This window comes from Lolium rigidum, chromosome 6 (assembly GCF_022539505.1).
Source record: "Lolium rigidum isolate FL_2022 chromosome 6, APGP_CSIRO_Lrig_0.1, whole genome shotgun sequence".
NCBI classification, from domain to species: domain Eukaryota; kingdom Viridiplantae; phylum Streptophyta; class Magnoliopsida; order Poales; family Poaceae; genus Lolium; species Lolium rigidum.
Window position 1 is genome coordinate 11,413,782 of NC_061513.1, and position 12,363 is coordinate 11,426,144.

The 12,363-nt window shown below is 49.9% G+C and overlaps 2 protein-coding genes across 2 annotated transcripts; one reads left to right on the forward strand and one right to left on the reverse strand.

Annotated features, from left to right (window-relative positions):
* Positions 1-545: 545 nt before the first annotated feature.
* Positions 546-2,225, forward strand: LOC124662168 (probable receptor-like protein kinase At2g47060). Its single transcript, XM_047200045.1, has 6 exons — positions 546-615; positions 693-803; positions 1,003-1,276; positions 1,360-1,492; positions 1,568-1,654; positions 1,743-2,225. The coding sequence occupies exons 1-6, from the start codon at positions 546-548 to the stop codon at positions 1,887-1,889; spliced, it is 822 nt and encodes a 273-aa protein (XP_047056001.1). The 3' UTR covers positions 1,890-2,225.
* Positions 2,226-2,493: 268 nt separating this feature from the next.
* LOC124660321 (probable receptor-like protein kinase At5g18500) lies at positions 2,494-11,773 on the reverse strand. Its single transcript, XM_047198129.1, has 7 exons — positions 11,103-11,773; positions 10,892-10,996; positions 6,604-6,726; positions 6,101-6,271; positions 5,889-6,018; positions 2,841-3,050; positions 2,494-2,639 (listed from the first exon to the last, which is right to left on the reverse strand). Exons 1-7 carry the CDS (start codon positions 11,771-11,773, stop codon positions 2,508-2,510), a joined length of 1,542 nt encoding a protein of 513 aa, XP_047054085.1. The 3' UTR covers positions 2,494-2,507.
* Between the last annotated feature and the right edge of the window lie 590 nt (positions 11,774-12,363).

Below are 12,363 nucleotides of genomic sequence, written 5' to 3' on the forward strand. Positions count from 1 at the left end.
TGAGATATTATCGACACTTTCAATCCTGAAGCAAATGCAGGAAGATTTGAGGCAATTGAAGGGTGGCATCTTCAGAATGGAGAATAAGTAAGTGCGAGACCCCTAGCGGGATGGCTGGACTATCCACGTGGTGCACCTGTGTTGGACGAAAAAAATGGGAGTCGGATGTAATGTGGACCTGTGGTCGAGCTGTACTGCATGCCTGCACGCCAGTGAGCGGAAAAAAGGCCAGGCCGAACATCCCTCCCAAACCCTATTTCATCTCCCATCCAACTCTTCCTGGCGGCGGCTTTCGGGAATATCACAACGAGCGGGCAGCCTGCGGCGGGGAACGGCGAGCTCCTGTGTGGTGGTGGAGAGGGGCCTGGGCAGCCGAGCCGGCTCTCTGTGGCGCACAGACGCCGCACGCCGGTGCGGACAACCGCGAGGTCTCCACCAGCGGAGCGGCCCCTGGGGCAGATCTCGACTTTGGCGCCGAGAATCCCGTCTCTTTACAACGAGGAGTGCGTCGGCTTCTTCTCCTCCAAGATACTGCCGCCACCGGTATGGACGGCCGCCACGCGCCACTCCGGCTCCTCGACCGCCACTCCGTGCTCCTGGCCGCGCCCTCCGATGGCGAAGAAGAAAAGATGGCCTCGTGGGGGCTCACCGAGGATTTCGGCTACGACAACTTCTCCAACCTCACGGCCTAGGAGGACGAGGTGTGCTCCAGCGACTCCAGCCTGTTCCGGAGGACGAAGAGACCTTGAGAATAGCGGATGGCAAGGTAACTTCGCGGTGTGCCTTGTATGATATTCTCCATGGTGAGGAACAATAACTAAGCCTTCTACTTTCATAGACTAGTGTGTTGCATTCGCGACAGAAGCTTTCAGCCCTAAATTGAACAGCATTATGCCTGATGAGATCACATATCATTTGTAGTTGACCTCATTTGTGTCAGTACTCAGTAATATAAGAGCTATTCAAGCTTCTCTAGCAAAACTGATGGTTCCGTGATCACAGGTAAAAAGGGTGTCAAGGGATCCCAGCCAGGACCAGCCTTATCCTGGATGCAGCGGGCTAGGATCGCCGTAAGCGCCGCAAGAGGACTCGAATTCCTCCACGAGAAGGCAGAGCCACGTGTCGTCCACCGTGATATCAAGTCCAGCAACATAATGCTCTTTGACAACGACGTTGCAAAGCTAGGAGACTTTGATGTCTCCAATCAGGCCCCTGACATGGCTGCACGTCTTCACTCTACGCGTGTTCTTGGCACCTTTGGTTATCATGCTCCTGAGTATGGGCCCAGTCAGCTTCAGTGCTTGTAGATTCAGATAGGCAAAAATGATGTGCCCCCTCATACTTGCTGGTTTCTGTCAGGTACGCGATGACTGGGCAGCTTAGCGCAAAGAGCGATGTCTACAGCTTTGGAGTCGTGTTGTTGGAGCTTTTAACTGGTCGCAAACCAGTTGATCATACGCTTCCCCGTGGCCAGCAGAGCCTCGTGACATGGGTATGGAGCTTTTTTTCCCAGATTCTTTGGATTCTTGATAGGATGGAAGATAAAACACTGTTTTGCTATGTGCAGGCTACGCCAAGGCTAAGTGAAGACAAGGTGAGGCAATGTGTGGATCCAAGACTTGGACAGGAATACCCTCCGAAGGCTGTCGCCAAGGTAAAAAGTCGAATGTGTTTATCAAGCAATGCAATGTACAAATATTGAGTGCCTGCTGTGACATTAACCCCCATGTTGTGTCAAACAGATGGCTGCAGTGGCTGCCCTGTGCGTGCAGTACGAGGCGGATTTCCGGCCCAACATGAGCATCGTTGTTAAGGCTCTAGCGCCGCTGCTGAACAGCCGGTCAAGCAACAGGCCCGCCGCCTCAGCCTCTACCGCTGCCGTTGAGTGAGCTCCGAGTGGCTACATGTGCTGTGATTCATTTTTCGACACGACGATTGCGTGTACGCGACGAGCTGGTGATGTTTAGGGCCTTTCGCCATGGATCTTGTGGGGTGGTTTGGTGTGATGTTGTACATTTTGAGGGGTGGTGCGGTGTGGTGTGGTGGGATTTTCTTCATCCCTGGACAGGGGGGACCTGCGCTGCGGTACATTGTGGCAGGCAATCCCTGCATCGTTTGTGGCCTCTCGACCTCTCGTAGCCAGCAACAATACACTTCATGTTTGGTCATTTCTTCCATGGAAATGGTTACTTCAAAGTGGACAAGATCCTTCCATTGAAAAACTATCATTCACAGATATGTGGTTCAGCCAGTACTACAACTGTACACACTGCTAAGAACTTACATCAGCAAATTGTCAGAATCACTAGTGTAATCACAGATAAACTGTTAACTAGAAAACCATTGCCCTCTCTACAAATAAATCATACATAAAACGGTTACATCCAAGGAAAACCAATAAGCTCATCTGTATGCGAAGATTCAGCGCCTTCGTCAGCAATGTGAAATGGTGGTATGCTGGCCCTTAACGGACCCAAGAAATGTGACAAGGGGAAACGTCTATGTGCTCATTTGGAGGAGGAGGCTCTGCTCCTGCTCGGTTTGGAGTCTGGGTTGTCACTCTTGTCCGTGTCGGAGTTATTGTCCCTCTGTGAATCCATCTCGGTGCTCCCTCCACGGTTGTGCCTGGATCTCCTGTCCTGTTTATATACATAATTTGTATACTTTCGTTACGAGAATGAATCAAAGGTCAACTAACATGTGTGAGACTAAGTCCAACTTAATTGTAAGACTGATTAATCCCACCATGATTTTGGATGAAATGTTTCAAAAGAAAAAAGAAGCAATAGACAGGACTGAGTAAAGACATGCATGAAGTAAACAAGCATCAAGTTGCTTACCCCACGCGGAATTGGGTCATCTGACTCCAGCATCCGCACAACTTGACCCATCTTTGGTCTCTTCTCTGAATCCGGATCCACGCACCTCAAAGCTATTAGAAGTGCACGCTTGAGAGCTCTAGTAGAAGGGCGTGTCTCTATGGTGGGATCCACAACTTCATCTGAGCGCCTGCTAGCAACCATCATCTTTAGCCAGTCAACAAGATTTACCTGCAAATGACATAATATCATTTGTTGAGTTACGAAAGCACAAGGAAAGGGCCCTCGTTTTCATCGAAGAAATAGCAGAAGACAATAAGTGGCACAAGAAACAGATAGATATGAGCATTGTATTTTGTAGCACACTAAGTGGTCAGTGGTCCTTTATCATACAATGGCCAAGTTACGCCCTTTTGAGACCAAAACAGACATACCAGCGCACACAAGGTAATGTGTGCACAAACACACACGAGTTCACCCTAGCTGCCTATAAATGTACAAAAGCTGAGGATAAACCTGTAACCTCATGGTAGATCCTCCACTCCGAGCTAACCTCTCCCCCGAGGCGGCGGCGCCGCCCGCCGTCCCCGGGGAGTCCCCCTCCACTCCGCCCCCTCCCCTCCCCTACAGGCCCCCCCTCCTCCGCCGCCGTCGCCGAGGACGCCGCGGGGCAAAGCCCCTGTGGTGAGGCGGCGGTGGCGGCTCGGTCCTCCGTCGGCAGAGCGCAGCCGCGGGCTGCGGGAGCGTGTGGGGGCGGCGGCCTACACCCTCCTCCTCCGTCGACCGAACGCAGCCGGGATGGCGGTGGCCGGCGGATCTCCGGCGGCCGGCGGCGGATGTTGGTCGCGGTGTGGTTGGATCCGGGCCGGAGGTTCGGATCGCGATCCATCGCGGCTACGTCTCGTCAATGGCACGAGGAGGCTTCGCCGGGTCTTCTTCGCGGCTTGAGGACGTCCGGTCTTCGGCCCGGCATGGTGGTGGTGGCCGACTTCATCCACCGAAGGCGGCCGGCCAGCCGGGCCGTGTTGGATTTTTCATCCCACTTTCAGCGCCGGCAGCGAGACGGGGAGGCATAGTAGCCGGTGAAAACCGTGCCGACTCCGGTCATGGCGGGCGATGGCGGCGTTTGCGCCATTATCTTGTTGAAGGCATCGTCAAGCAACTATCGCTAACCTACTCGTTCCGGCGGCGAGATGGAGGAGCTTGGAAGCCGGCGATGGTGTCGCCGGTGGAGGGTTGGAGTGGCCAACCCAGGATGGTCGCCGACGTGGGGGTCCGACCTGAATAAAGGCGGCGGTCCTAGGGCCTCTCTTGCGTGAAGAGGATGACCTACCGGAGGCCTGGACTCGTGATCTGGCCGGAGTGTTGAGTTCCGGAAGGCTCCGCCGATGAATATAACGGTGCTTTTGCCTGAAGTTTGTTGGATCGGAGGTATTCGGTCGTGCGCACCCATGTTTTTATTCCGATCGATTGGTTCTGGAGGGAGCGGCGCGAAGCTCTTTTTCTTTGATTGACATCAAGTGACTATGGATCCATGATGAAAGTCGGAAGAAGAGAATTTCATGAAGGCCGGAGGGGAGGACTAGCTAAGGGAGGTTCAAGTCTTTGCGATGTTGAGGGACTTGCTTGGTGTTCCGGGCTTCACAGCAGCGGTATGAAAGTGGGGGCGACAACACAGGTGAAGTGCGAGTCCTACCTTTCAGGGTGAAAACCCAAGGTCCGGCCTTAATTGGTTGTGCCTCGGCAATGTCCTTGGTGGAGGCATTTGTTTTGAGAGCGGGGACTAGTCCGTAATTCAGGTGTTGTCTTGGCGGTGGATGTATTGTCGTTGTTAGGCCCGAGATATCGTAGCGGACTTTTCTTTCTTAGTTTTCTTTTCTTGTTTTTGGCTGTGTGCATCCGTAGTGCCATTAGGGTGGTGCGTTGTTGCAGAGGCTGGGTGTAATTGGTATCTTCTTGATATTAATATATTCCCTTTATCAAAAAAAAAAAAAAAACCTCATGGTAGATAGAAATGCACTCTGACCGGCCAAATGATGCTATTTATGCACAGATGGACTCTATTACTGGTACAGATAATATGTTTACAAATGGGTTGCCGCAAATTGTGTCAGATATGGATACAAATACAGAATAATATCTGGATTCTTAGCGGAATTCCAATTTGACCTCTGATTTGGAAAACAATATTATGTTAGGTTGTTTCGACGAAGCAGACATCAATACGGCATCCGATTTTCCATTTGATAAAGTTTATTTTGACACAATCTGCAAGGAAGTTATAGGATATTCGCGTCTAATAAGTACGCGTTCGGTTCACATACATATTCCAACAATATCCAAAAAAAAATGTGTTCATTAATACTGATATTTGTATTCATATCTGAGTAAACAAGACAGGAGCAACAGTGGAAAAACTAAACAACAACCCAATCCGTACCATTATTAATTACCCTAGTTTTATGCCAGTATTATCAAGCCAAGAGTTGCTATAAGTTGGCCCTAAATGTTACACCGTGGCTCGGGACATGACCTAACAGGTTAGCACAACAATCTACATCAATGCTTCTAGCCTATCCGACTCAGGGAGAGCTTGGTTGTAATGTCATGCTTCATAGTTAAGATAGTGCTGAATATGTTCAGATGCTAGCCATGTAAATTGCAAAGCTAGGAACTCTAAAGTATATGTGTAAAATCAATGTTGTAATGTCACTTATGAGAAAGCAACACAAGTCACAATATGTCGATCTCCAAGGACAGTGGCATGGCTAAAGAGGCCAAAAAGTAGTGCGGACACTCTGTATTGTTGACTAATGTTCATATGGGAATTGGCGTAATACATCTTATACTCTAGTGCATCTTGATGTTATATAATCACACAGAACTGCTTGTATAGAATAATTTAAGTCCTAATAGACACAAATTAAACTTGGAGTAAGATTCAGTTTGAGATAAGCGTCCTAATGTTGCCATCGTAATCATATGTTGCCACTTGATAATACGGGCAAGGAGAATGCATCTGACATGAAGATTAGTCTCAAACAAATAGTTTTGGCCACTCCTGTATACCTCATTCGATGGGCGACCATAGTCAACAGGGTCCCTCCCTGTGATCGCCTCAAGAATAACAACTCCAAAGCTGTAAATGTCACTTTTCTCATTTAAAAGTCCAGTGTTTGCATATTCTGGTGCCACATAGCTGCAATGAGTAAATGCAGCACATTATTAACAAGCATAACATAGTGTAACTGTACCCTTGGATCACGAGTTGCACAACATACCCAAAGGTTCCCATAACCCGAGTAGTCACATGACTCTTGCCAGCACCAAGAAGCTTGGCTAAACCAAAATCTGATACTTTAGCGTCAAAATCATCATCGATCAAAATATTGCTGGATTTAATGTCACGGTGTACAACTTTCGGTTCAATTGCCTCATGCAAGTAAGCAAGCCTGCAAAGAGGTACCCGGTAAAAAAAACAGTCAAGCATTCAGTAAGAATGAAAAATATTTGAATTGAAGTGTGACACAATAAGATAGACATGCTATTAGGAACTTGTGCAGCTTAAGCTCTGTTATGCTCACTTCCGTCATGAATGACATTATGGTACAGACAAATTAGTATTTAATATAGCGAAATTAGCCCCACATGAAAATATTATATGATTTTGTGGCCTTCTTTTAGTTATACAATTTTGAGACCTTTATATTGGAATATCTGAAGTTGGAGTGACAAGATAAAAATAGATAAACAAAAAGAAAGGGCATTTCCAGGAAGAACTCACGCTTTAGCTGTCCCAAGAAGAATCTTTATACGGGCCTCCCATGTAAGGGAGCCACGGTGACTCATAGCTCCATGAATCCATTGCTCTAAGTTTCCATTGTTGACATACTCATAGACAAGTATCCTAGAAAAGATACTTGAAGTTAGGACTGAAGGTCAAGAAGAAGAATTTTGCTTGGTAATAACCAAAGTTGATAAGAGGTATAGGAGGAATATGACAAGGACAGTGTTAGGAATAAGCACTCCGGCCGGTACGGCACCGTACACTTGCGTATACGAGAGGTATACGTACGTGTGTTCTTTACCAAGTAGAACTTCTAGTTCTGTTGTAAACCGGATTACTTGACCGGGTCGGCGTCGTGTTGGGCGTGGAGTCCATGCCGTGTTGGACGCTGGTAGTCACCGAGTCTGTTCATGTGTGGAGTTGCTAGACTAGTATATAATACCTATGTAATAGCTAGGTTGTAACACACCGTGAGTTGAATCAATACAAAGAAACCAAGGTGCGATATGGACCTGTGGCTATAACCTGTTTTGGTGTTGTGCACGTACGAAGTTGTACTAGCTAATCATAGATCGATCAGCTAGCTTCAGTTCTTGCTGACCGTACGTCGTGGCGGAAGGTATCGGGTACGTGCGTGTGTCTCGTCGGAACTCATCGTCAGCGTCGTTGGAGAGCACTCGGCGGCAGGGGCTGTGTTTGGTATCAGATCAGCGAGAGTACTGCCGGGTCTGGGCCAACAATTGGTATCAGAGCCTCGTGGAGGATCTCCTAGTAACGGGAGGTCATGACGAAGGAGGTGGGCGAGTCTTCCGGCGCCGCGGCGCCGGTGTCGACGCAGTACCCGCAGTACATCCGCGACAACTACACGGTGTGGGCGACCACGATGATGTGGGCGCTCGAGTCCAACGAAATCCGGGAGGCCGTTGATCCCGGCGGCGACGAGTTCAAGAAGGGCGCGTCGATGTACCGCAAGGACCGACAGGCACTCACGGCCATCTGCTCGGTGATGCCGATGGACGTGAGGCAGCACCTAATCTCGAAGAGATCTGCTAAGGAGGCGTGGGAGACGATCAAGACGCTGAACCTTGGTCATGCACGTGTCCGCGAGGCGGCCCTACAAACCTTGCAGAAGAAGTACGAGAATCTGGAGATGGGAGAAGATGAGACGGTGGACGCCTTCGCTTCGAGGGTCGCTACATTGGTCAATGGGATTCGCGCGCTCGATGAGAAGCTCGAGGAGATCTCGATCGTAAGGCGTTTCCTTCGCGCGGCGCTGCCGCGTTACTTGCCAGTTGTTTCGGCGATCGAGCAGTGCGTCGATCTCAAGACTCTCACGATGGATGATCTAGTTGGACGGTTCAAGGCTCATGATGAGCGGATGAAGATCACCTACGGTGATGCGGTACCGGATGAGCACGTTATGCTTACCCGTGCCCAGTGGCCGGCGGTGGTCGCCAAAGAGAAGGGCGACAAGGCATATGACAGAAGAAGTGATGAAGAAGCTTCTCGCCCAGCGAAAAAGTACATCGCAGGGGAGAACGAGGACGACGCTCCGCCGAGGAGGAAGTTTGACATCAAGAAAGTAAGATGCCATAACTCGCGGCGAGCTCGGTCACTTCAAGGTTGATTGCCGGAAACCACCGAAGCCGAAGGAAAGGGCTCTCATCGCCCAGGAAGGAGATGATGGACCGATAATGCTGATGCTCGAAGTATGCGAGCAGAAGGATGAGGAGGAGCTACCTCCTCCATCACCGGCTACGGAGATTGTGATGGATCACGGTCTACCGTGTGTGGATCACGTGGACAAGCTATGCGACGAAGGTGTCGTCGAGAAGCAACGGAGTGCCCCGTACCCACGTGAAACCACAGATCAGGCAAGTGCAGCTTTGGAGCTCGTTCATGGCGATATATGCGGTCCAATTTCACCCGCAACCCCGTCCGGCAATGAGTACTTCATGCTTGTGGTGGATGATCTCAGCCAATACATGTGGATTGTGTTGCTGAAAAGTAAGGATCAAGCTATACAAGCATTCGAGAAGATCAAGGAAGCTGGAGAGGTCAAGGCGAGGGCGAAAAGTCCCTACGCATAGATCGGGGTGGTGAATTGAAGCATACAGTGGTGGCCATGGCACGGAGCATGATGGAGAGCAAAGGCTTGCCAGGAAAGTTCTGGGGTGAGGCAGTCAACACGGCTGTCTACTTGCTGAACAGGGCGCCAACTAGGAGTATGGTTGGTGGGACTCCGTACGAAGCATGGTACGGACGAAAGCCCTCGGTTGATCATCTTCGCACTTTCGGGTGCGTGGCGCATGTTAAGATGGTGTCCGGCCATAAAAGAAACTTGGCGGATCGGAGTACTCCAATGATCATGACTGGCTATGAAGAAGGCTCGAAAGCGTACCGTTTGTGCAATCCCTCGACGAACAAGGTGGTTGTCACATGCGATGTAGTCTTCGAAGAAGACTTATCATGGATTTGGAACTCCACAGAACCGGATGAGATCTTTACTGTTGTTTACAGTAATTTGTATGCAGATGATCAAGGCACAAAATCTCGTGACGACGTGGACACGAGTACCGGCAAAGGCGCCGGTGACATGCACGCAGCACAAGCGACTCCACATACGGATGTCGCCACCAGGAGTGTTGGTGTATGTGCAGCTGCTTCTAGCGATGGAGCGGTCGAGCGGTGTCCAGGGATCATCGTAGCGAGGAACGCCTCTAGCGATCGGCTAGGAAGTGACACCAGAAGGCCATCTCGGCCGGAAGGAGTTGCGCACGGGAGCCTCACTGCGAGTAGCAGCTCACGCGCTCGGCCAGCAGCACCATCAGGAGGCGAAGGAGCAGGGCGCTGCCCAGCTTTAGCAGTAAACAGCATGGAGGGAGTTAGCCCAGCAAGCAGGCCAACTCGGCCAGAAGCAGGACCTGGGGCTGGTGGCCGATCAACGCCATCAGACAGTCCACTAGGTGGCGGACCTGGTGTAGGTCCAGAAACGAAAGGGCTTTGCAGCCTAGAAGAAAGGCCAGAACGTGCCAGCATTTGTGCTGCACCAATCAGGCCAGAAGAGAGAGCAATCCCAGCTCAGGTTGCACCAGACGGGATGGAAGTTAACATCCCAGCGAGAAATAAGCAGCCACATTATGCATGTCTACAACTAATCGATCTAGCTACAGGTAAGTTGCCACGTACGTGGATGCATGATGGACAAAAGAATCAGCCGGATTTGCATCGTCCATCAGGCAAGTATCTAGCTAGTGTTGCTATTAGTTGCAGCATGTACGTCAGTGTGAATCTCGACGAGAAAGTACTTCGGGGAGATCACATTTGTGAGTTGCAAGGGAGCGACGTGGAACCTCAACTAGGAATTGGAGGATCCACAAGTGAAGAAACAAGCGCGGTGTCGGGCGCAGAAGAGTATGTCGTGCTATCTCCGATGGTACTGGAGACGAGACGACTACGACCGATGCGAGCGACGCATGCGACGCGTGTTGGACTACTATCCGAAGAAGCAAATTCGGACGGTGAATAATCCGGTGAAGATGAAACGCAAAAAGAAATGGTTTTTCATCATGGTACCGGTGAAGATTGAAGACGCGGACAAGAAGGACTGTCGGCGTGAAGCCATGGAGAAGCCGGCGAAGGTAAAGTCGGTGGCTTGGGTGCCACGAGGAGCGACACAAGCAATGCCGAGAAAGACGCCTGTAGGAAGTAGCTGGCGCATTTGGGACCCAGGTCAAGGTGAAGCACACGTCGTGCTTAGGGGGTGATTGTTAGGAATAAGCACTCCGGCCGGCACGGCACCGTACACTTGCGTATACGAGAGGTATACGTACGTGTGTTCTTTACCAAGTAGAACTTCTAGTTCTGTTGTAAACCGGATTACTTGACCGGGTCGGCGTCGTGTTGGGCGTGGAGTCCATGCCGTGTTGGACGCTGGTAGTCACCGAGTCGGTTCATGTGTGGAGTTGCTAGACTAGTATATAATACCTATGTAATAGCTAGGTTGTAACACACCGTGAGTTGAATCAATACAAAGAAACGCACCTGTGGCTATAACCTGTTTTGGTGTTGTGCACGTACGAAGTTGTACTAGCTAATCATAGATCGATCAGCTAGCTTCAGTTCTTGCTGACCGTACGTCGTGGTGGAAGGTATCGGGTACGTGCGTGTGTCTCGTCGGAACTCATCGTCAGCGTCGTTGGAGAGCACTCGGCGGCAGGGGCTGTGTTTGGTATCAGATCGGCGAGAGTACTGCCGGGTCTGGGCCAACATACAGTACAAGTACCTCTGAGTACCCTCCACGCAGTAACCAAGAAGACGGACTAAGTTCTTGTGGCGAACATGACCAATAGCCTCAACTTCTACTCTGAATTCCTTCTCAGCTTGCCCTCTGAAGATCATAGAACATCATTTGGAAAAACGAAGTCAATATAAGGCAGGATAATGTGGAAGACTTCAGAGTTTAGAACAGGCAGGTCAAGCAAGGCAAATCTTACAGGTTATTGAGAAGCTTCTTGACAGCAACAGGAGTGCCATTGACGATCTCGCCACGATAAACTACACCATATCCACCCTCACCAATAATGTTATCCTTTGAAAAACGGTTAGTAGCCATTTCCAAATCCCTCAAAGTAAACCAATGACCCAAACCAAGGTAAGAGAACTCGGGCATGCCAACCAAAGGTGAAGGAGCTGTTATTCCATGGTTTGAAGCTTGCCGGAAATTTCCTGACCCTCCTTCTTCGGCTGACTGGAAGCCTGCGTCCTTGTCAGTGTAACGGAATGATCCAGAGTGGCTCTCATCCCCACGTCTCGATTTGCTTACACCCAAATGGACCATGACCTTGCCCGATTCACGGTCATTAGCCTTGTCTTGGATCGTTAGCAGGACTCCGTCATGTGCCCCATATTCGCTCGCCGGGACTTGCTCCACTCTGACTTCTTTGATCTCCTTAGAAATGGCAGGGATTTGTGTGATTGGAATATTTGCAGATGCTCGTCTGGTCCTCTTCCTACTCCGCATAGTGAGCCAAACAGTGAGAAAGAAGACGACCACCATGAACACTCCCAAGGCGATGCATACGACCTGCCATACTTTCAGATGCAAGGGGCCAGTTGGCTGGGAGAGATGATCCTGCAGAGTTGGGGACGACGAAGGCGACTCCATCGTGGACTGTCAGCGTCCTGATATATAGCATACAAGAAAATATGTTAGCTGCCCATCTTGCTCAGCTCCGCATATATAGCAAACAATGCAGGCAATGCTACCGAGCTTAACACGCCGGTTAACTAAAGGGAACTGCACTGCGGGCGTCTACATCCATGGTACAAGCTCATAATAAGATGGACTGATTCCGGAAGTAAATAGCGGCAATTAAAATTTCTTGCTGGTACATAATCTTTGGGCTGGAAGGGAAGCAAAGACAAGGTGTTACTAGGCTGTACAAGGGGAATAAATTCGTGTGATGGTGACTGATCGCAGTAATAACAACCTGATGAGCACATATTTTAGGAATTCGGGCCACCCAGTGGTAGCAGAGATCAATTTGGACGTAGTTGGTGACAACAGAGATCACTTCTTTTTTCAAACACAGGTTGTTTTTGTTTTCTTTTGCGTGGAAGAGATAGTTAAGACCATCAGTTGATATGCAAACAGCAATCTGGAAGGAGGCTTTGAGAGGATTAGCTTATCATCAGTGGTAGATGTACTGGCTCAAGATGTTCATGATCTTCCTACGACGTACAGTTCGAGATCAT